Source organism: Callorhinus ursinus, unplaced genomic scaffold (assembly GCF_003265705.2).
Source record: "Callorhinus ursinus isolate GAN/ISIS: 27379988/994484 unplaced genomic scaffold, GSC_fseal_2.0 scaffold4, whole genome shotgun sequence".
Lineage (NCBI taxonomy): Eukaryota > Metazoa > Chordata > Mammalia > Carnivora > Otariidae > Callorhinus > Callorhinus ursinus.
In genome coordinates, this window is record NW_027397066.1 from 56,221,237 (window position 1) to 56,246,100 (window position 24,864).

At 35.4% G+C, this 24,864-nt stretch overlaps 1 protein-coding gene and 1 pseudogene across 1 annotated transcript; one reads left to right on the forward strand and one right to left on the reverse strand.

Annotated features, from left to right (window-relative positions):
• Positions 1-322: 322 nt before the first annotated feature.
• Positions 323-8,255, reverse strand: JCHAIN (joining chain of multimeric IgA and IgM). Its single transcript, XM_025887513.2, has 4 exons — positions 8,095-8,255; positions 4,495-4,621; positions 2,139-2,219; positions 323-1,279 (listed from the first exon to the last, which is right to left on the reverse strand). The coding sequence occupies exons 1-4, from the start codon at positions 8,156-8,158 to the stop codon at positions 1,075-1,077; spliced, it is 477 nt and encodes a 158-aa protein (XP_025743298.1). The 5' UTR covers positions 8,159-8,255; the 3' UTR covers positions 323-1,074.
• Positions 8,256-21,001: 12,746 nt separating this feature from the next.
• LOC112835508 (small ribosomal subunit protein eS6-like) lies at positions 21,002-22,701 on the forward strand (annotated as a pseudogene).
• Positions 22,702-24,864: the final 2,163 nt, after the last annotated feature.

Below are 24,864 nucleotides of genomic sequence, written 5' to 3' on the forward strand. Positions count from 1 at the left end.
ATCAGCCTCCCGTTATTTTAAATCCAGAGTCAGCATTTACTTTCCACAGAACCCGTGGATATGTCTGTCAGGTGGCCTTGGCTTTCTGCCATAAGAAGTTTTATGTGCCACGATAAACATTATGTTTGTCAAGAGGGACCTTGCCTTTTAATTTTAGATTTAAATGACAAAGCTACTTCAAATATGTGCATGTACGAATTCAGTGATTAATGCATAATTATACCATACTTACAAACTGCTCATCAGTAATAAATTATATTTTACCTTACATGCAACAAAGTTAACACTAGTAAACTTTTCAATAAATTATTTCACACAGGTATATGCTTATGAATCTATTTAATTGTTCAAGCTGTGCTAGAGAATACATATTTTGGATACATATTTCAATAGACTCAGTTACAACATAGATGATTTCCAGTGGGAATTTCTTACACTATCCTGATTATCAAAAAAAAAAGTCTATCATCTGCCACCAAATCTGCACTATGTCAAAATATATTTTTCAATTATGCATTTAATTATGTCACTTTTGGCTCATTGGTCTCATAAAGGGAGATCCCATTTTAAATTATTTTTGCAAATATTTCCAAAACATGTTTTCCAATTATTATTTTTCTAGGGAAGACATGTAATTGACCTATGTTTACATATAAATTTTCTCTGCACATGATACTTTTTAAAGAGAGAATAGTTTGAAAGGTGCAAAAGCTCTGGCTCTCCAAGGCAAGGCCAAAAAAAAAAAAAAGTGAAATTTAATTATGTCTTCTGATTTTTACTCTTTGAGTTTTATTTCCTCCTCTTGTCTATTTTTAAATGCTAGAAATCATATTTTTAAGGTCGTATACCCCTTTGGGCAAGGATTATGAGAGATTTCAATACTTAGAGTGAGAACATACAGTTGAAAAGCAATTTCAATAAAAATAATAATGTTACTATTTCTATTTGGGGGGTAGTTTTATATTGACAAAAAAAATCACTGTTTCAAATTCATTGGTAGTAAATATATTAACTTCTGGATCAAAATGAAGAGCCTTTCAAGAAAAGGAGCTGTGCAGTCAGCAATGACTTAAATTAGTCAGGGTAGCAGGAATCTGGGGTCAAGGCTGTTTCCACCATTTTGGTCTGACCACCATACGTAAATGGGACCCGATTTGTGTAGCACTTGTTTCTGTCGTAGGTGTAACAGGTCTCACTGTCTTCATCACAGAGATTGCTCTGGGAGGCGATAACTACTTGATTATCCAGCTCCACTTCCACAGGATCACATTTTTTACAGCTGAAAAATAAATATATTCATTTGACAATCCCCATCAAATGTTGTCTCGGAATCTGAGTGACTATTCGTTTCTATCCAAAATTAGCTGGCTCTTGCTCGTGACTCCTTTCAGACCTCAGCTACTCTACAACAATAGCTAATGGGAGTTTTCGACCTTTAATATATAAAAATTAGTTGAAAGTAAACAATATAATTAATGATATGATAATATGATGTTTTGTCTATACCATACAGCAAATTCTACTCTTCTTAGGTTTGTTCCCACCTGTATCCTGGATTAAACAAGTTCTTTATAGTGACAAGGAAGGCAGAATATTTTTAAGAAAAAGAAATTGGGGGTGCCTGGGTGGCTCAGTTGTTAAGCATCTGCCTTCCACTCAGGTCATGATCCCAGGGTCCTGGGATTGAGCCCCGCATCGGGCTCCCTGCTCAGCGGGAGGCCTGCTTCTCCCTCCCCCACTCCCCTTGCTTGTGCTCCTGCTCTCACTCTCTCTCTCTGTCAAATAAATAAATAAATAAAATCTTTAAAAAAAAATTGTTTGATGTTGGATTCCATAGCTTCTAAAGAAACACCTGAATGTTAATATGTCTGAAATCCAATTATTTAACTTAAGACAAATTGGCCCTTCTGTACTACTGGCAATAATTTCTTATTTAGAATGAATTTATAATTAACTTTTATCTGTGATAAAGTTTTAAAAATTTATGATATCTAATAATTAACATAGAAATTAATGTATTCAAAAGCTCAAATTACATTGGTAAATGTTTATACCCCATATTTTCAGAAACATTCCTACTAACAAATTTAAAGTTATTAAATTCCATATCTATATTAGCATGAAGGAAAATCTCTTACAGGTCAGACAAATGATACACAAAGTTGGTTCTCACTGGTGAGGTGGGATCAGAGATATTCTCCCGGTTGTTCAGAGGCACACTAAACAAAAGAAAGAAATCAAAATAATGAAACTAACAGATATTGCTTTTTTGATAACAGGCATATTGCTGGGACTGTATTTACTATTTCATCAGGAATTTAGTACATTTAGCACTCTATAGCACTCTAAAACCACTCTACAGGAATACTATTACTCAGATTTCACAGTAATTTGCCATATTTTAAACATTTCCCATTCCAAATAAACCTCACAGAAACTCCTCTGTCAATGATCATTGCTTACCTGGCAAATCCCTGCTTTTCCTTTAAAACTCAGTTCAAGTTTTCCCCTCTTTATGATGATCCATTCTCACTTCTGAACAAACTCCTTTCTCTTTCATCTCACTGAAGTTCACGTATCTTTATTATAACAAATGCCATATCACAGTCGCTTGTCTACAAAGAATTTGCTTCCCCAGACTACATAAGTTCTTTGACGCAAAACCATTTATGTTTTCTCAGTGCCTTTCTAGATGTGTGTCATGTAGGATATGTTCAATATTTGTGGAATAAATGGACAGATATTATTATCCATATTTTTGGAATGCAGAAATTATAAATCAGAGATCTCAATGACCTACCCAAGTTCACACAACAACTAAGTAGTAAAACTAACTGGACTCCAGACCTCTTGATTTGGTGATGTTCCATGAAAAAGTAGGTAACACTTATCAACTAGTTGAGATGATGTCATTCATTTTTACATTTTTCATATATGTCATCATTCCTCCTCATCAAATGACACAAAGGAAAACATGAGGATGGATTTAGCAGCACTATCTACATAGATATCAAGCCAAAACTTTAGACACCATTCCTGAGTGCCCCCTCTCTGTAATGACCGCTATCTAATCCATCTCACAGTTCAGTTGATTCTCATTCTTGGCAATCTGTGCACTTGGTTTAAGACACTGCCATTTCTCTCCTAGATTGTAGCAATACCCTCCTTTAGTCTTGACCCCTCCAATGTATTAGCCACATTATTGCCAAAATGGCCTCTAAAATACAAGCCTAATGTTCTTCTCTGCTTAAAACCTACAGTGTCTCCACCCAGAAAACAGAGCATGCTTACAATGGCATAGAAGGCCCTTCATGATACGCCTGCACCTCTCCAGCCCCATCTCTCCCCATGCAACCCTCTTTACATGCTAGCTGGAAACAACTGCTTGCAATCCCACAAACTTACCATGCTTTTTCTCATCTCCAAGTCTTAACAATAACAAAAACAGCAAGAGTTCTAACATTTACAAAGTACTTCTGGTGTGTCTGGTACCATGGGATGCATGTTATGTGATGATTTCATACAATCTGCACAGCACCCGTTTCCTTTTCCTGGAATGATCTGCCTCACCTACCGACCCTGTCATTCCCCACACACCTTTACCCAGGTCACTCCCGCTAGCCGCCTCTTGCACCACTTAACTCCAAACATCCCTGGCTGACTCCCACTGCCACTCTCCCTTCACCCTCCAGGATTGGACTGGGTGCCCCTCCTTAGTGCTCCTATAACATCTTGTGCTGATTCCTGTCACAGCATTTATAATACTGTATTGTAATGCCTTTTCAATTGTTTGAAGTTCCCTACTAGACTGTAAATTATTTGATGGCATGGACTGTGCTTTATATAAATTTTTGTATCACCAGCTCTAATCCTCAGTGGCATTCAGTAGCTCTCAATAAATGTTTGCCGAATGAATGGATCTATTCTTTATTAGATTGTAAAGGCTCTAGTAATATCAGGAAAAGCTTTAAATAATGAGAAAGATAATACACATGTATGCGTATCTACTGTGGGTTTTCAAACACTGTCCTAGATGCTTTTGTTCATTAGCATATTTAATTTTGTCCATTTAGCCTATTTAATCCTCACGTAAAGTCTATGCATATATACACATACATAGATAATTATCTATGGAGACAGGTTCATGTAAGTGCTACACATCAAAAAGAGGAGTAGAGGGGCGTCTGTATGGCTCAGTTGGCTAACTGACCAACTTTTGATTTCCACTCAGGTCATGACTTCAGGTTTGTGAGATAGAACCCCACATCGGACTCCATGCTGGGTATGGAGCCTGTTTAAGATTCTCTCTCTCCCTCTCTCTCTGCCCCTCTCCCCACCCTGCTCACTCTCTCTCTTAAAAAAAAAAAAAAAAAAAAAAAAAAAAGAGTAGAGACATGGGTATTACAGTCAATACGTTCAAACAATGGCTAATAAATGAAAGTATCTCTGCTTACAACATGAAAAAAAAAGAAAGAAATTTAAAGTGCCACATACATAATTCTGATGTTTCTCTCCACAATGTCTTCATTAGGATCTTCGGGAGAAGGGATGATCCTGGAAGTAATCCGGGCACACTGACACTTGTTGTCAACAAGAACAGTCCTTCCATCTTCATCTTGGGCTTGAAAGATAAAACATATTAAGAAGGCGGGGGGAGGTCTGTTTCTATACTTTTATTTAATTTATCTTTTTTCCAGTAGAAAAACTAAGTTTTATGGTTGATCAGTTTCAGCTTTCTCCAATTTTGTCCTCTTTCCTAATCTAAAATGCTAAGTGGAACCTCACAGCATTGTGCAGGAAACCCAAATGCATTCCAAACAAATTGTTCTCTTTTTCCTTGGCCCAGTCTGTGGGAACCCAGGCTGAAAGAATTCTAGTTTTCATCTAATGCTTTTAATAGAGGCACAGCTCTCTGAATAATGTAGCCTTGTAAAAAATCAGTGCCAAATGACAAAATGATAGAGAAAACAAAAATCTAGACTAGATGTCTCTCAGACCAAAGTAATTATTCAAAAGTAAACAAAAAATAACATTAGACTTTATAAGTCCCAGTTTGAAGTGTCACATCCTTCCTGAACTCCCATTTATACACTTTTTTTCATCCGTGGGTTGGATTAGAGTTAAAAACAGGCACATTTTCCCCAGGATAACCCTACTTTGTGAGACTTTTAAGTATTCTCTACTATAATTTTCCTAAACTTAATTATATTCTTTTTCATAATAACAATCAGGTTATCATGGCATAATGGTTCAGTCAAATAAAATAATAAGTGCTATATTTATTATTATTTCTTATAATAATTATTTTTAAAGATATGGCATATATACATGTAAAGTGCTATGAATTTACAAAAACAATTTAGAAAATATTGTGAGGTACAAGCTCTATTTAATATAATATGCTGTTTACAGAAAAAATAATAAGTGAATGGATACACAGATGACCATTAAAGCCTTAACTCTGAGTATCAACATTTATTGTCTAATCTGAATATTGGACAAAGAGGTCTGGTAGGTGTTGCAAGGAATAAACAAAGAAAATTTCTTATTATCTGGACTTAGATCAGTTAACAGGTATTTGAAGAATCAATAACAACTTTATTTAATAGTGCTAATTAAACAATAGTCATAATGTTTGATGTATTTTTGTTTTGTTTTTAAATTAAACTTTTTTAGATCACATGCAGTCATAATAAATACTAGAGAGAGAACCCATGTACATTTTACTTAGTTTCTCCCAGTGATAACATCCTGCAAAACTACAGTACAATTTCCCAACCAGAATGCTGAATTTGATAGAATTTACCAATGTTAGCTTTTACTCAATGTAGGGTACTTAAAACAAACAATAAAACTCATAACCCACTACCATAAAATTAACCCATTAAATATGTTTTTTATTTCTATAATTTTAACTAAATGGCCTTTAAAATTTCCCCCCATCAAACCTCAACTTAAAAAAAAATTTAGCACATTAATTCAAGTTATAAAGGTTAAATGATCAGGATAGATATAATCGTAACTGGAAGCCTAATTATTTCAGAGGTGTCCCAAAGCAGAGAGGACCTAATTGCAATATTTCAGTCTTGATGATAATCGTCATTACAAAAACATTTAAGACCATTGTTTTGTACTTCTAATTGTTGGACGTACTTTACAATGCATTATCATGGAATTATTCATAACTTCTTAATACATCTTCTGATAAAAGTCTGTATAGTATTGAAGAAGAAACATTATGAAATCAAGATAATAACATAATTCTTCTTAACATTTTGAAAAGAATAAGATGACTTAAATGGTGTCCTCTTCCCTATTCCTATATTCATGATTCTTAAATTTTTTTTATTTTTTAATTTAAATCCAATTAATTAACATATAGCATATTACTAGTTTCAGAGATAGAGTTTAGTGATTCATCAGTTTCATATAACACCCAGTGTTCATTATATCAAGTGCCCTCCTTATGGTCCATCACCCAGTTACCCCACTCCCCCACCGACCTCCCCTCCAGCAACCTTTAGTTTGTTTCCTATAGTTAAGAGTCTCTTATGGTTTGTCTCCCTCTTTGATTTTGTCTTATTTTATTAAATGTTTTTCTCAATAAAATACAGAAAGGTTCTGTATTTTATTTATAGTATATAATTTATTTTCTTACCAGAAACCAAGGAAAAAACTATTTTTATTACTGTTTATTATTATATAAAAATAAAACTAATATATCTACCAGGAAATGTGCAAATACAGTCAATTCACCAAGACTTAAAAGATTCTAACATTGTTACTTACAGGCAATATTTTTCCAAATAAACCTGTTATAGATTGTGCCTTGCTTTATTCCAAGAGTACCTGAGACATAGCAGGTGCTCAATAAATATTTGTTAAATTTAATTCAGTTCAAACAAATGAGAAAACACACTTAACAACACATACTAGATATGAACATAATGAGTTTACTAAAAGGTGATTCTCCAAGACAGGCAGAATAGGATAGAAGTTAGGAGCGGGGACTATAGGGTCGATGGCCTGTGTTCTATGTGTTTGCTGTGTGACTGTAGGTAAGTTATTTCGCCTCTCTAAATCTCAGTGGACTCAACTATATGTTAGAAATATTAATAGTACCTATCCTCAAATGGTTACTATGAGAATTAAATGGAATAACACATGTAAAACAGTGAGCATAATGCCTGGAAAATAGTATATACTCAATAAATGATAGATCTTTTATATATGTTCTACACATATGTTTACAGGTATATAAACATGTTTATAAACATTTATTTATATATATAAATACATAAACAGTACATGTTTAATACTAATATTTTTGTGTGTAAATATTAGAAATTCATTATTTCTAATGCTAAATTAGTATAAAAATATATGTAAAATGACTATTCTTAATTACATCATACCCTGTTCTGAAATAAGAATAAGCTCAGTAAGTGTTAGAAACAATCAGCCCAAATTATATAACTTCTAAATCATTACCCTCCTAGATGAAAATTATAACATCTATATTCAGAACATATTCCATTTTCTACAGTAGTTTGAAAGGTTAGTAAACAAAATAACCAAAGTTATAACATCAAGTGATAGGCAACCTGTGTAACATTAAACATCGTTAAAGTGTCATCATAAATCTGTAGGCTCAGATCCAGGAAAGTTGTTAGAACTATTATTAGTCTCTCTGGGGAAGTAAAATCCCAATGCATTCCATACTGTAGTTATAGTAATTATTACTTCATTTCTCCAGAATATTCATTTAAAATACTCAAGGAGAAGATTACTGACTTTCAAGATTCAAAATGAATATTTATATAAGTATAGCTATCAATACTTATCTAGAAATATATATTTTCTTATTCTCTAAGTTATATTAGGCAAACAAATAAGAGAAAAAAAAAGAATAAAAAGAATTACAATGAGTCTTCTCTGCTTAAAGATCACTGCCCATATAAAGATTAAGGCATGTTAGAAAAAGTAGCCAGCTAGCTAACTAACCAAAGCACAAACATAAATGTTTAAATCTGAAGAGCAGATCTGTGTTATATTTTTCCTTTTATGTGGGTTAATTTTCAAAATACCACATACCTGTCACAAAAACAGCCTTAACAAAAATGGCTAGGACTCCCCAGAAAAGCAAATGGTTCTTCATCTTGACTTCACTTCAAGAAACTGAAGCTAAAAAGTCAGGGTTAAGATGTGTGATCTATAAGGAGTGTGCAAATGATGGTGCTTCTGCTTTCTTAAAATAACACTCCAGGCAGCTAACAAACTAAAAACAATCACAACTGCGGTTGGAGTCAGAAATTTAAATGCTGCCCTGGACAGAGATGTATGTCTCAGATTTCTGTATTTTCTTCCAAAGTATCCCCCCAAAAGCCATGCTTTAATGCAGTAACTCTTTATTTTACATGTTTCATTAAACATGAAGATTAATAATAACTTCAAGTCAGGAGTACATTAAGAATATTTAAATAGGGGTTCTCAAATTCATTTCCTAGATAATAAAGTTTTCAAATCAAATATGTGACATTTGTTATGCCTAGAACAGTAAATGAAGGGAAGAGAAGGAGAAATTGTTTAAAGCCTTTCAAGGTCCCAATTGTACCTTATGTCAACTTTTTCTCCTAGTCCTTAATTAACCAAGTTACCAGATTTAAATATACATATTCTACATGACATACATAATATATGTGTGTATATATATATATATGTATATATGTATATATATATAATATATACATAATCTGATTGCTTTCAGTTATTTTATAAACTCAAACATGAAATTGGAATTTGAAACAGATGGATACTAGATGTATCAGTTGCCATGGTTTAATCTGATAGCATTAAGGCAGACCTTGTGTTTGATAATCTAGTAACAGCTTTTGGAATTATAAACCCATGAAATGATTTTCATTTGAGATGCCTCAACAGAAAACTGAATCCCTGCATTATTTCTTATAAGTTTTTGTCATTAATTAGTGTCAAAAAGCAAACAAACAAACAAGTCAACAAAACCCTGAGCTTTTGGACAGGGCATCACCCTACCCTCTGCCCCAACATGTTAGAATTTCCTATCTCTTAGGCAGGTTTGGTTCCAAGAACGTGTTGTATATATATATATATATATTTATAAACATATATATATATATATGTGTGTTACTTTTGGTTCTCAGTTCTCTAATTTTTAAGGGTCTCCTAGAATTTTGAAAGGCACTAAAGAAATGCTTCAGGATCATAAGTAGGCAAGCAGATTTCATAGCTAACAGCAGAAGGGGGCAGAATGAAACTAATTATTAAAGGCTGGCACATAACTGCACTCTTTCAATCATGCACTGAATGTCTAACATGAACAAAATGCCAGACATTAGAACATATAATATTACTATACTGTCAAACTTTACTCTCATTTTAATTTCTACTATCATAGGACTTAGAAGGTATTTGGGGTTAAGAAAAACATACTGGATTCACATGAACAATTTTATCTATTAGGGAAAAAAACAAATCTGAAAACACATTATTTTAGTGTTTGGTCAGGATGTCAAAACAAGTATCAACACTTAAGAGCTCCTCATTTCTAACTGTAGTTTCTAAATGACTGATTTATTCATTCACTCCAAAATAGAGTAATTAGAAGTTAGTTGGATAGGGGCGTTTGGGTGGCTCAGTCATTAGGCGTCTGCCTTCGGCTCAGGTCCTGATCTTAGGGTCCTGGGATCGAGCCCCACATCGAGCCCCGCATCGGGCTCCCTGCCCAGCAGAAAGCCTGCTTCTCCCTCTCCCACTCCCCCTGCTCGTGTTCCCTCTCTCATTGTGTCTCTCTCTGTCAAATAAATAAATAAATAAAATCTTAAAAAAAAAAAAAAAAGAAGTTAGCTGGATACTTTTTTGTTTAAGTCATTATTTCCTTGAAAATAAACTCAAGTCTAGATTTCCTCCCCAAAGCAAGTTGGATAAATCCTTGGGGAAAAAAGTTTCCCCCAAAGCTTATTTTTTATAAAAGCAAATATTAGTTGATTCATAATTACTAAGCTAAAGAAAAGCTCTATATTTGATGTCTCTATCCTTTCAATCTTACAGTTTTGTATTTCTATTATGTAAACTATGCATCTAAAAGAGAAAAAAATAAAAGAAATTACTCAATAAAAATAAGGGCTGGAGATCCAAGTGGCACCTTTGCCACCAGAAGAGAGTTACTATACCTGCAATATAGGATCAGGACCAGTGTATTGCTCAGTGTGGTCCAGGGATTATCTTCCCTAGTACCATCTGGAGTACTAGTCAAAATATGAATTTCCTGGCTACACCCAATCAGAATTTCTGGAGATGTGACCTTGGAATGTGTATTTTTAGAAAGCCTTCCAGTTGAGTCTAATGTAAAGTTTGAAAATTCATAGACTAGAAGCATTGGGGAAAGGGTGATAACTAGCAGTATTATCTATTTCTAGAAGAGTAAGAGGTTAATAAAGGTAATTTTTAAAAAATAAATAGGCTTACATTGAAAACAACTTAGTTGAAGCTTCTATTTATTTTTACAATTCTGTGCTATAGGTGACTTGTTCCATAATGTTTTAGCACTAAACAATTATATATAAATAACAGGTCCTGGGGCGCCTGGGTGGCTCAGTTGGTTAAGCGACTGCCTTCGGCTCAGGTCATGATCCTGGAGTCCCGGGATCGAGTCCCGCATCAGACTCCTTGCTCAGCGGGCAGTCTGCTTCTCCCTTTGACCCTCCCCCTTCTTGTGTTCTCTCTCTCTCTCTCTCTCTCATTCTCTCTCAAATAAATAAAAAATCTTTTTAAAATAAATAAATAACAGGTCCTGGTTTAATCTTTAAACCATTTCATCTCCAGTTTTAGTTACGTTCTTCCCACCAAAACATGTAAAATGTGAATAGTAGAACACTTTCCATGCAAGTTAGTTAAGTTACTGGGAGCCACATTGTTCTAAATTCTTCACCAAAAATGATTTTTCGACATTCATATATAAGATTCTTATAGTAAAAGGTTCAGTGATAGACTCATCTGAATGAAAGAGATCCTAAGATAATTTAGTCTTACCTTCTTTACTCCCACTCAAGTTTTGTTTCAATTTCCTATACAGCAGTCTGAGTTCAGCATTTACTTAAAAACCATCTGAAATAGGTCAATGCATCACTTCCTCTGGACACAGGTTATTATATACTTGGGATATTCAAATCATGACAAAGACTTTATTCTCTTGGGACATAGAAGATGCTCTTCTTGTTTTGCTCCTATCTCACTGGTGACTCCTAAGTCTCTTGCTGAATTTTCCTGTGAATATTGAGGTTTGATCCTCAGCTTTCTCTCTTCTCTCTTCCTCTCCTTAATTAACTTTAATGTGACTTTCAAAGGCATAATTCTAGACTTTACCTTGCCCGTTGAGCTCCAAACTCCTACATCCAACTTTCTATTTGATATCTCTACTTGTCTAACAGGTATCCAAAACTTAACCAGGCAAAACAGTAATCTTGACAATCAAGCTACCCTCACACTTCCAATCTGATCTTTTACTGTCTCTAGTCTTCCTTATCTCAGTAAATCCACCTGGTTGTTCAAACCAAATCCTCTTCTTTGATTTCTTTGTTTTCTTCTCCCCCATATTCAGTTTACCACAATATCCTGTTGGTTTTATTTCAAGACTATATCTCAAATTTATCTGATTCTCTCCATTTTCACTGACAGCCTGGTCCAAGTCTCTATCCTCTAGCCTAGACTACTACAATAGCCTCAGTCATAAAGTTATTTTTCCTTTGCCCCAGAATTGGCTACTAGGGCTCACAGTTAACAACCAAGAATGGCTAAGTACCCCAAATTCTAAAGAGAGTCAGACACTTCCTCCAAGCCTTACCAGAAGGAAGAACAGAACTCAACTTATGGCCATCAACCACCACCCCCATTCCTGAGCTCTCTCCTCTAGTCTTTAGAGGACTTTGGAGGGAAAAGGGAAATGACATCATTGGAGCACTTGGCTTTGTGGAAATAGTAGTGTTTGTGGTAAGAGACTTTCCCCCTTTATTCTTGGGAGAGGGAAGGACAGGGTGCTTTTTTCTCCCCAAAGTCAAGTGAGGGAGAGATTCAAGAAAATCATTCAAAGAAATCAGGGACCCTGAAAAAAAGGAAAATTGAGAAGCAATAGAGCATAATAGTTAAGAGAAAACATTCTGAGTCTGATTGCTTGAGTTTATTTCCCAATTCATCATTTACTAGCTGGGTGAAATGGGCAAACCTTGAACACTCATTTAACCTCTCTCTGTAAAATGGGGATAATAACAATACATATTTCTTAGGATTGTTGTGGAGCTTAGCATGTATTATAACATATAAAGTTAGAAAATATCTTGGCATATGGTAAAGCACTCCATTAGTAGTGATTATTATCATCAGAACCATCACCATTATGTTGGTCATTCCCTGTTGAGTTGCAGAAAACGCAAACCCAACCTGGAGCTGTATACTTTGAGGAAAGCATTCATGGGAGAACTGGACATTTCCCCTTGGGTTGTGGGCATGTAGGAACACAGAAACCGATATGTGCTCATGGTATATGACCCCTTATAAGGTATGAATATTCACATGCAAAAGAATGAAACTGGACCCCTATCTTCCACCATTCACAAAAATTAACTTGAAATGGATTAAGGACATAAACATAAGACCTGAAACCATAAAACTCCTAGACAAAAACATAGTGGAAAAAGCTCCTTGACTTGGCCTTGGCAATGAGTTTTTGGATATGACACCAAAAGCATAAACAACAAAAGCAAAAATTAACAATTAGAACTACATCAAACTAAAATCTTCTGCACAGCAAAAGAAATAATGAACAAAATTAAAATGCAATTTACAGAATGGGAGAAAATATTTGCAAACCATATATCTGATAAGAAATTAACATATAGAAGATACAAGGAACTCATACAACTACATAGCAAAAAACCCAAACAATCCAAGTTTAAAAATAGGCAGAGGACTTGGAACAGACATTTCTCCAAAGAAAACATCCAAATGGTTAACATGTATATGAAAGGTGCTCAACATCACTAATCACCAGGGAAATGCAAATCAAAACCACAATAAGATATTACCTCACACCTGTTAGAATGGCTATTACCAAAAAGACAAGAGATAACAAATGCTGGTGAGGATGTGGAGTAAAGGGAGCCCTTGTGCGCTGTAGGCGGGAATGTTAATTGGTACAGCCACTATGGAAACCAGTATGAATGCTCTTCAAAAAATTAAAAATAGAACTACAATATGATCCAGCAATCCCACTTCTGGGTAATATCCAAAAGAATACCAAAGGAAATTAAAGACTATCTCAAAAACATATCTGCACACCAAGTTCACTGCAGTATTATTCACAATAGCCAAGACATGGAAACAAACCAAGTGTCCATAAACACAGGAATGAATAAAGAAAATGTGATATATATGATGGAATATTTTTCCGCCATAAAAACGAGGGAAATCCTGTCATTTATGACAACACAGATGGACCTTAAGACATTAGAAATGTCTGTTCTAAGTGAAATAAGTTAGACAAAAACACTTAACTGATTTCACTTATATGTGGAATTTAAAAACATTGAACTCATAGAAACAGACAGAATTAGTGGTTTCCAGGGGCTGAGGGGTGGAAGAAATGGGAAGATGTTGACCAAAGGGTACAAGCTTCTAGTTATTTACAGATCTTGGATACTAGCCATTTATCTGATATGTCATTTGCAAATATCTTCTCCCATTCCATAGGTTGCCTTTTAGTTTTGTTGACTGTTTCCTTTGTTGTGCAAAAGCTTTTGATCTTGATGAAGTCCCATAGAGCTACCCAATGACCCAGCAATTGCACTACTAGGTATTTACCCCAAAGATAGAAATGTAGTGATCCAAAGAGGCACCTGCACCCCAATGTTTATAGCAGCAGTGTCCCCAAAGCCAAACTATGGAAAACTGAGTCATCCATCAGTGGATGAATAGATAAAGAAGATGCGGTGTATACATACAATGGAATATTACTCAGCCATCAGAAAGGATGAAATCTTACCATTTATATCAAACTGGATGAAACTGGAGGTAAGGTATTATGCTGATCGAAATAAGTCAATCAGAGAAAGACAATTATATAGTTTCACTCATATGAGGACTGTAAGAAACAGCACAGAGGAGCATAGGGGAAGGTAGGGAAAAATGGAATGGGAAGAAATCAGAGAGGGAGACAAACCATGAGAAACTCTTAACCATGGGAAAGAAACTGAGGGTTGCTGAAAGGGAGATAGGTGGGGGGATGGGGTAATTGGGTGATGGGCATTAAGGAGGGCACGTGATGTGATGAGCACTGCATGTTATATGCAGCTGATGAATTACTGAACTCTACATCTGAAACTAATAATGTTCTATATGTTAGCTAGTTGAATTTAAATTATTAAAAACAAAAACAAACTTCCAGTTATAAGATGAATAAGCTCTGGGGATGTAAGGTATAGCATGGTAACTATAGTTAATAATACTGTATTGTATACATAAAAGTTGCTGTTAGAGAACTCTAATGTTCTTACCATAACAACAATGACAACAATGATAATTATGTGAGATGAAGGATATGTTAACTAACCTTCCTGTGGTAACCATTTCACAATATATATGTATCAAATCATCATATTTTACACCTTAAACAGTTATATGCCAATTATTTCTCAATAAAGCTGGAGAAGAAAAAGAATACAACCAGAGTTTTACTAACTTGGGGAAGGAAGACAACACTTTGAAGAACTGTTAGCTTTATTTGTAATAGCCTAAAACTGGAAGCAACCTAAATATCCATACACAAATTGAGTGAACAAATTGTGGCATGTTATTCAGCAATAAAAGTGAATAAACTATTGATACACACAACAACATGAATGAATCTCAAAGTAATTATTCTGAGTAAAAGAAGCCAGACAAAATATCTTAAAAAGAGTATATACTGGGGCGCCTGGGATCAAACCCCACATTGTGCTCCCGCTCAGCGGGGAGTCTGCTTCTCCCTCTGCCCTTCCCCTGCTCCTTCTCTCTCTCTCTCACACACACACTCTCTCTCTCAAATAAATCTTTTTTAAAATTTTTAAAAAGAGTATATACTGTATGATTCTATATATTATATATACAGAATATACAGAGAGAGACAAAGAGAGAGAGAGAATTTGAATATAGGGACTTCATCAAGATAAAAGCTTCTGCACAGCAAAGGAAACAATCAACAAAACTAAAAGACAGCTAGGGCATCTGGGTGACTCGGTTGGGCATCTCTTTGGTTTCCACTCGAGTCCTGATCTCAGGGCTGTGGGATCAAGCCCCACATCAGGCTCCTGGCTGAGCATAAAGCCTGCTTGTCCCTCTCCCTCTGCTCCTCCCCCTGCTCACGGGGCTCTCTAAATTAACTAATTAGTTAATTAATTAATTAAATCTTTTTAAAAAAACCTAAAAACCAGCCTACAGAATTGGAGAAGATATTTGCAAATGATCTATCAGATAAAGGGCTAGTATCCAAAATCTATAACGAATTTAGCAAACTCAACACCCAAAGAACAAATAATCCAATCAAGAAATGGGCAGAAGACATGAACAGACGTTTTTCCAAAGAAGACATCCAAATGGCCAACAGACACATGAAAAAGTGCTCCACATCGCTCAGCATCAGGGAAATCCAAATCAAAACTTCAATGAGATACCACCTCACACCAGTCAGAATGGCTAAAATTAACAAGTCAGGAAAGGACAGATGTTGGTGGGGATGCAGAGAAAGGGGAACCCTCCTACACTGTTGGTGGGAATGCAAGCTGGTGCAAACATTCTGGAACACAGTATGGAGGTTCTTCAAAAAGTTGAAAATAGAGCTACCGTACGACCCAGCAATTGCACTACTGGGTATTTACTCCAAGGATACAAATGTAGGGATCCAAAGGGGTACGTGCACCCCAATGTTTATAGCAGCAATGTCCACAATAGCCAAACTATGGAAAGAGCCAAGATGTCCATCGACAGATGAATGGATAAAGAAGTGGTGTATATATATATATAATGGAATATTATGCAGCCAACAAAAGGAATGAAATCTTGCCATTTGCAACAACGTGGATGAAACTAGAGGGTATTATGCTAAGAGAAATAAGTCAATCAGAGAAAGACAAGTATCATATGATCTCACTGATATGAGGAATTCTTAATCTCAGGAAACAAACTGAGGGTTGCTGGAGTGGTGGGGGGTGGGAGGGATGGGGTGGCTGGATGATAGACACTGGTGAGGGTATGTGCTATGGTGAGCGCTGTGACTTGTGTAAGACTGATGAATCACAGACTTGTATCTCTGAAACAAATAATACAATATATGTTAAAAAAAAAAAAAAGAAGATAGTAGGAAGGGAAGGATGAAGGGGGGGAAATCGGAGGGGGAGACGAACCATGAGACACTATGGACTCTGAGAAACAAACTGAGGGTTCTAGAGGGGAGGGGCGTGGGGGGATGAGTTAGCCTGGTGATGGGTATAAAGAGGGCACGTATTGAATGAAGCACTGGGTGTTATACGCAAACAATGAATCATGGAACACTACATCAAAAACTAATGATGTACGGTGATTAACATAACATAATAAAATTTTTAAAAAAGGGCTAGTATCCAAAATCTATAAAGAACTTAGCAAACTCAAAACCCAAAAAATAAAAAATCCAGTTAAGAAATGGGCAGAAAAACATGAACAGACATTTCTCCAAAGAAGACATACAAATGGCTGACACATGAAAAAATGTTCAACATCACTCAGCATCAGGGAAATACAAATCAAAACCACAGTGAGATACCACCTCACACCAGTCAGAATAGCTAAAATTAACAAGTCAGGAAACAACAATTGTTGGCAAGGATGCAGAGAAAGGGAAACCCTCTTACACTATTGGTGGGAATGCAAACTGGTGCAGCCACTCTGGAAGACAGTATGGAAGTTCCTCAGAAAGTTAAAAATAGAACTACCCTATGACCCAGCAATTGCACTACTAGTTATTTATCTAAAAGATACAAAAATAGTGATTCAAAGGGGCACATGGACCCCAATGTTTATGGCAGCTCTATCCACAATAGCCAAATTATGGAAAGAGCCCAAATGTCCATCCACAGATGAATGGATAAAGAAGATGTATATATACAATAGAATATTACTTAGCCATCAAAAAGAATGAAATCTTGCTATTTGCAATGACCAGGATGGAGCTAGAGTGTATTATGATAAGGCAAATAAGTCATTCAGAGAAAGACAAATACCATATGATTTCATACATACGTGGTATATAAGAAGCAAAACAGATGAACATAGGGGAAGGGAAGGAAAATAAAATAAGACAAAAAAACAGAGGAGACAAACCATAAGAGACTCTTAACTATAGGGAACAATCTGAGGGTTGCTAGAGGGGAGGTGGGGGGGGATGGAGTAAATGGGTGATGGGCATTAAGGAGGGCACTTGTAATAAGCACTGGGTGTTATATGCAAGTGGTGAATCACTAAATTCTACTTCTGAAACAAATACTGCACTATGTTAACTAACCTGAATGTAAATAAAACCTTGAAAGAAAAAAATTTGAATATATATTATAAAAATATATAGGAGCACATTTTAAATATTATTTTTAAATTATATTTTAATATATTTATATTAAATTTTGTGTTGTATTAAATATTACTTTAATTTAAATAATTATAATAAAATCATAATTTAATAAAAATGATTATTTTAATACAAATAATTCTAGAAAGTGAAAACAAACCTACAGTGACAAAAGGCAGATCAGTGACTGTCTAGGAAAGTAGGGACAGGGAGAGAAGAGAGGAAGAGAAGGATTACAAGGGTGCCTAAGGCTTCTGCAGAGGATACATATGTTCATTGTCTTGATGGTGGTTACAAATTCCTGACTGTACATACATGTCAAAATTTATTGTAAAGTTTAAACGTGTGCATTTCATTGTGTATCTATTACATCTCAATAAAGCTATTAAAGGTCACATCTTCAGAATTCAGTTTTTAAGTATGATGTTAGATTTTCCTTGAATGTTCTTTATCAAGTTCAGGAAGTTCCCTCCTATCCCTAGTTTGCTGAGTTTTGTTTTTTTTCTTTTCTTTTCAGAAATGGATATTAATTACACTTTTTCAAACAGCTTTTCTCTGATTATTGAGATGACCACATGATTTTCATTTTTAATACAGTGAATTATAATGATTTTAAATGTTAAATTAACCTAGCATTTCTGGGGTAAACCCCACCTACTCATGATGTAATATACTTTTTATAAATTGATAGATTCAATTTACTAAAATTTTACTTTGAACTTCTGCATTTATGTTCATAAAGGATATTGGTCTGAAATTGTTCTTTTCTTATAATGTCTTCGCCTGGGTTTGTTATCAGGATAATCCTGACCCAATAGAGAAAGTTTAGAAGTATCTTTTCCTCTCCAATTTGCTGGAGGAGTTTGTGTAGAATTAGTATTATTTTTTTCTTTAAATGTTTGGCAGATTTCACCAGTGAAGTGAGGGGCTGGAACCTCTCTCAAGGCAAGAGGCTGGGGCAATTGCAGAGGTCTTCAATCTGTTTTCTGTCTCTCTGCCTAATGTCCAATCTCTTAAAAATCATTGTTTCACAAGTTTGTCAGGTTCTTTTAGTTGTTTCTGGTGGGAGGGTAAATCTGGTCTCTAATATTCCATAGAGTTTCAAATTGAATATTGGAGATTTGAAGTTAAAAGTGAATTTTGGATATAAGTTTTTATACTGAACTAGACTTTTTTTTAATAGACTACTCTTTAGACCTGTTTTAGGTTCAAAAAATAAATTAGACATTTAATGATAGAAAATTTCCAATATTATTGAATCTTCTCAAAACATTGTCAAGGGAAGGCAAAGAAAAATTTAATCATGGTAATTTGGAAGCAATAATTTGGAGGAAAAAAATGGTTTCATGTTTATAACTCATTAAACTATTCACTGCTCCAAACTCTTCGCTATAACCAGTCTTACCTCCATTACTCATTGTCTACCCAGCAGACGGTGATCTTTTCAAAAGGTAAATTAAATCATATCTGATTCAAAACCTCTAATGGCTTCTCATTACACTAAAAATAAATTCAAACTCATTATCTTGTCTGATTTCCCATAACTCTCTCTTTCACTTATCACTCTCCAGCTACTTACTCAGGGCCTTTGGACTTTTTAGTCCCTCTGCATGAAACACTTTTCATATCTTTGCATGGCTGGCCCTTCATCATCATTCAAGTCTCAAGTTAAGGGTCACTGCCTCAGAGAGAATTTCCCTGGTTGCAAATCATCCTAACCAATCACCAGTCACTGTCTTATTACCCTATTTTATTTTCTTCATAGTATTTATTGTAGTTTGAATTTCTTATTTAGTTTATTTAGTATGTCTCCTCCTCATTAGAGTAAGAGCTCCTTGAGAATGGCATTGTCTTGTTGCTCACTTCTGTTTCCAAGATCAAAGCACAAGAATACCTAAAATATATTGATTGAATAAAGGATGAATGGAGAACATTTTCATAAGGAGTTGAAAACTGTCTCTAGTTTTATCTGTCTCTAGCAATATTAGTCTCTTTTTTGAACAGGTTTTATAGTGTCAATGTTGCTTTTTTAAGTGTTGTTTCCAGATATGCATACAGTAGTCCAAGTGTTATTGACCAAGTATAAAACAGCAGAACAGTAATATTTTTCAATAAATGCCACTTAAGATAGTATCTCACTTTTGGCAGCTATGTTACACTATTGACTTCTAACAACTTTATAGTCAACTAAATTCCCCTTTTAAAAAATAAGTGCTTCTATAAAGTAATAACTTCCCCACATTTAATACTTAAACAGTGGGGATTTGGGTATGAGATTTAGCATTGGTCCTTAAGTTTTATCTTACTAAACTCAGACCAACATTACAACTTATTAGATTCTTTTTAAGCCCAGATTCTGAAACCTAGCACATTAGTTACTTCTCTCCGCTTCACAGCATCTACAAACTTAATACACATGCCAACAGAATCCTTATTTAAATTGTTTAGAGAAATGTTCAATGGGCTAGTGCTGAAGACAGACTTCTTTGGCACACATCAGAAGTCTCACCTCTAAGCTAACACCAATCCATTAATAAGCACATTTTGGGTATAGCACTTCATTTCAAGTTAATTCATACAATACCATACTATCACACAGACTATAATTCTCCATGTCGTCCATAAGGATAGTATGAATACTTAGCTTAAGTAATCAATCTCTCCTTAGCCTCTATTTTAATATCACGTGATTTCTCCCCTTGAAAGTCTTTCATAATATAAAAAGATCCTTGATATCCTGGCATCTTGCCACTTAAACACTTAAAAGGGATGATGATATTATTTAATAGCTTTCTTGGCTTTAAATCCAAGATGTAGCTGGACTCTCTTTATTTTCCTTTTAATGGATTAAATTCTGCATTCAGGGTAACAAATCATTGTTCCCATTTGTCCTTGAACTTTATATGAAAAACAAGTTTTGGTAATGAATAGTACTGTCCAAATCAGCTCCAAAAACACAGCATCTCAAATACGTCACAGGATCATCAGGAACATGGCCTTTATACCTTATCTATATGTACCATATCTCTACTTTCTAGACCTTTGAGACACTAAACAATACAAAAGTAACTTTTGAATCAACCCAGAAAAATAAACTGAGAGAAGATCCTACTAGCACCAGAAGAAGGGCCTTCAGCCAAGACAAGCTGACAAAAAAATGATCTCCAAGAGAAGTGAAGCAAGATAAAGCATTCAAAAGTGGAAAATTCTTTATGTGTATATATACACAATATAATGAATATATAATGCAACCAGTTTAACTTTAAACATCCTCAAAGTCCCAAAACATTCCACAAATCTGTTGTACGTAAAGTTATTTACAAAGATTAAAGAGGGAGTTTTCTAAAGTGAGCTAAAGCCTTTTATCTGACTGGCAATCTATTCTTGCCCCCAAGATGATCCTGGCTGGATTGCTCTGGACTTTCCAAAACTCCTGTAGAGCACTCTCTTCCCAATTCCACAAGAGCAGATGTAACTTATCAAGAACCATTATCAGCTCTTTTTCATGGCTCCTTGGAGGTGGTAAGCTACTTTAGGTTGAAGCTGAACATCTCTTTCCCAGCTACTGGCTGCCAGAAACTCATTGAAGTGGATGATGAATGAAAACTTTGTACCCTTTATGAAGAGCATATGGCCACAGAAGTTGCTGCTAAGGCTCTGGGTAAAGAATGGAATGGTTACATGGTCCCAATAGGTGGTGGTAATGACAAACAAGACTTCCCCAGGAAGCAGGGTGTACTGACCCATGGGGGTGTCCATCTGCAGCTGAGTAAAGGACATTCCTGCTACAACAAGGAGGATTAGAGAAAGGGCAAATCTGTTTGGGGCTGCTTTGTGGAGGCCAATCTCAGTGCTCTCAACTTGGTCATTGTATAAAAAGGGGAGAAGGGTATTTCTAGACTCACTGATATGACTGTGCCTCATTGCCTGGAGCCCAAAATAGCTAGCAGAACCCACAAGCTTTTCAATCTCTAACAAAGATGATGTCCGCCAGTATGTTGTGATAAAGCCCCCAAACAAAGAGGATGAGAAAACTAGAACCAAAGTGCCCAAGATTCAGGGCCTTGTTACTACACATGTCCTCCAACACAAACATCAACATATTGCTCTGAAGAAACAGTGTACTAAGAAAAGTAAGGAAGAGGCTGCAGAATATGCTAAACTTTTGGCCAAGAGAATGTAAGGAGGACAAAGAAAAACGCCAGGAACAGTGCCAAGAGACAGAGCCTGATTCTTGAGGTCCTGGCAGAGAATCTACTTCTAACCTCATTCAGGTTTTTGGCAGAATTCAGTCCCTTAAGCTTTAAAGGTGATGTCCCCATTCCCTTCCCTGCTGACAGGTGGAGGTTGTTCCCAGCTTCAAGATGATGACAGCAATCCCTGCTAGTGGCCTCCTTGATATTTAAAGCTAGAAATAGTGGGTCAAGTCCTGCTCTGATCTCTGCTTTTGCCTCATCTCTCCTGCTTCCAGCTAGGGAAAGTTCTCTGCTTTTACAGCCTCGTGTGATTACACTGAGCCCACCCAGATAATTGAAAATAAACTCCCCCATTTTAAGGCCCACAGCCTTAGCTACAACTGCAAAATCTCTTTTGCTATGTAACAGTTAACATACTCACAGGTTCTAGGTATTAAGGTCCGTACTTGGGCGGGAGGAGGGGTTGGTTTGCAGGGGACATTAGTCTGCCTACCACAGAATTAGACAAACACCGCTCCAAAAAGAAAGGAAACAGCAAGTAAAAGGCCCAAGACAGGAAAGAGCTTGGACAGGTCAAGTAGCAGGGAGGAAGGCCCTAGAACTGTAGCAGAGTGAAGGCGAGAACTGCAGTAGATGATACCATGCACTTCTTTATAGAAGTAACATTTTTTCCCATTTGAATTGTATAAATTTAGAATCTATTTTGAATTTTAGAATTAAGTCATTCTAAAGCTAAAGCTGGAGCATAGGCCTCCTAACTTCTAGTCCAATTCACCTTCCACAAAACTACAAGTCATTAATACTATTTTTTTCATATCTATATGGAAAAATTTCTTCTATTTGACATTTTTTAATCCTAAACATTTTTGCTTATTGCATACAGAAATTCTTAATATTGATCTGTATCTAATCATGTATATTTTTGTAAAATTTACATTTAAGATATCAGGAGGTGGGCGCCTGGGTGGCTCAGTTGCTTAAGCGACTGCCTTCGGCTCAGGTCATGATCCTGGAGTCCTGGGATCGAGTCCCACATCGGGCTCCCTGCTCAGCAGGGGGGCTGCTTCTCCCTCTGACCCTCTTCCCTCTCGTGCTCTCTGTCTCTCATTCTCTCTCTCACAAATAAATAAATAAAATCTTTAAAAAAAAAAAGATATCAGGAGGCAAAAACTAAATTTAAAAAGAATACAAAATATGAGGAAGAAACTTCATCCCGAATTCTTTTTAAAAATTAAAAAATTAAGACAAAAAAACTGAACTCTTTTTTCCAATGGCTTTCCACAGAGACTATTAGGGTAATCTTTTGTGGTTAAATGTTTATAAGGAGAATTGCACCTGTGTTGTGGTCTGTTTTTAAATAAACTTGCACCTGCAGTGGTTTTTCATAGAATTGCTATTTGGGATATAGTCAAACAGTTGTTTGTCTATTACGCAGAGCTCTTTCCTCTTACCACACTACTTTCTGGGCAGGTCCTAGATTTTAAACAGCCTATTTCAAAAAAATCCATTTTTAAAAAGCCAACAGTTTAGATTTCACGGTAATTTCTTCAGAGACACAATAATAAACAAGATTTCCAGGAAGCTCCTCAAACAACAGTATGCTCCTTTCAGTTCATGAATTCCAGTGGTCTGGTTCCTTGTTGCTTTAAGGAAATTCTAACCTATTTTCAGAAGAGGCCTCTGCTCTATTCAAATATGTCTGCTTTCCTTTTCCTATATATGATTTGCTAATTCCTGTTTCAGAATCTTTTTTACTGTCATTTTCCTCACCAAAAATTTCTTCTCCCTTTCTGCCAGTTCTTGTCAAAAATCCTAAAATCTTTAAAATTAATTCTCGTAAGTCTTCCCCACATAATGTCATCCCATTCTGTTCACGCCACTACTCTCTGTACTTCATTGCTCATCTCATATCTCTTTATATCATTTTACATGAGTTAGCATATTACTTTACATTTTTATCACTTTTCTTCATATGTGTATAATTTATCTCTTATGCTAAATTAATGCTTTCTAGATGCAGAGAGGGGTTCATAAAGAGCAGCAGCAATCGGCACCAAAGAACAGGATACGAAGAAACACCAAAAAAGAATTATAAAGAATCAGTTAGAAAAATGGATGAGAAAATAAAATTTTTCTTGCTCTGACTCTTCTACTCAGAGTTTTTACATCATATATAAGTACCATGCTAATTCTGTTTTCCCTAATAAGAAAGCATAAATTCAAGATGGAGAATATTGAGTCAACTATTTTTAAAATACCTAATGCATTCATTCTTTCAAGACAATCATAGTAATTCTTTTGTATCTCTCACAGTTTCAAATAAGCTGCTTTGGCCCAAAAGGTATGCAGTAATTGATTATTTCCCAACTAATTTTGCAAGATTATAGTTATAAATGTATCTTAATTTTAACAATTTATATGATGCCTAAAACAACGTAATACTTTACACTGTAAAGATATGTTTTAAGAGACACACTATTCTATCTACCATCTTCCTACTGAACAAAGCAAAGTCTCTGGAGTCAGATTGCCTAGGTTCAAATGGGACTTTGGTAAGTTATTTAACCTCTAATTTCCTCAATTTAATCTATAAAATGAGTATAACTATAGTACATACTTCATGGGATTGATGAGAATTAACAGTTGTAAAGCACCTAGAACATGGCTGCAACATATAAATACTCAATTATTTTAGCAACTATTATTATTATTCTTTTATGTTGAGATAAGAGAGCATCTTCTTTCAGAATTACATAAATGCTAAGGTATAATGGTTGGCAGAATAGTGGCCCATCTAAGGTAGGTCCATGTCCTAATTCTCAGAACCTGTGAATATGTTACATTACATGGCAAGAAGGAATATAGGTTGCAGGTGGAATTTTGGTTGCTAATCAGCTAACCTTCAGATGGGGAGATTATTCTAGATTATCCAGGTGGGTCCAACGTAATCACAAGGGTCCTTACAAAGGAAAGAGGGAGGCAGGACAGTCAGTGAAAGAGTGA

What these genes read in the sequence shown, in the direction of transcription:
- JCHAIN (XM_025887513.2), bottom strand. Translation starts at nt 8,158, where the DNA reads ATGAAGAACCATTTGCTTTTCTGGGGAGTCCTAGCCATTTTTGTTAAG. An exon ending in TAAGGCTGTTTTTGTGACAG is followed by an intron (nt 4,622 to 8,094) that starts GTATGTGGTATT and finishes TTATCTTTCAAG; the next exon opens with CCCAAGATGAAGATGGAAGG. An exon ending in GAGAGAAACATCAGAATTAT is followed by an intron (nt 2,220 to 4,494) that starts GTATGTGGCACT and finishes TCTTTTGTTTAG; the next exon opens with TGTGCCTCTGAACAACCGGG.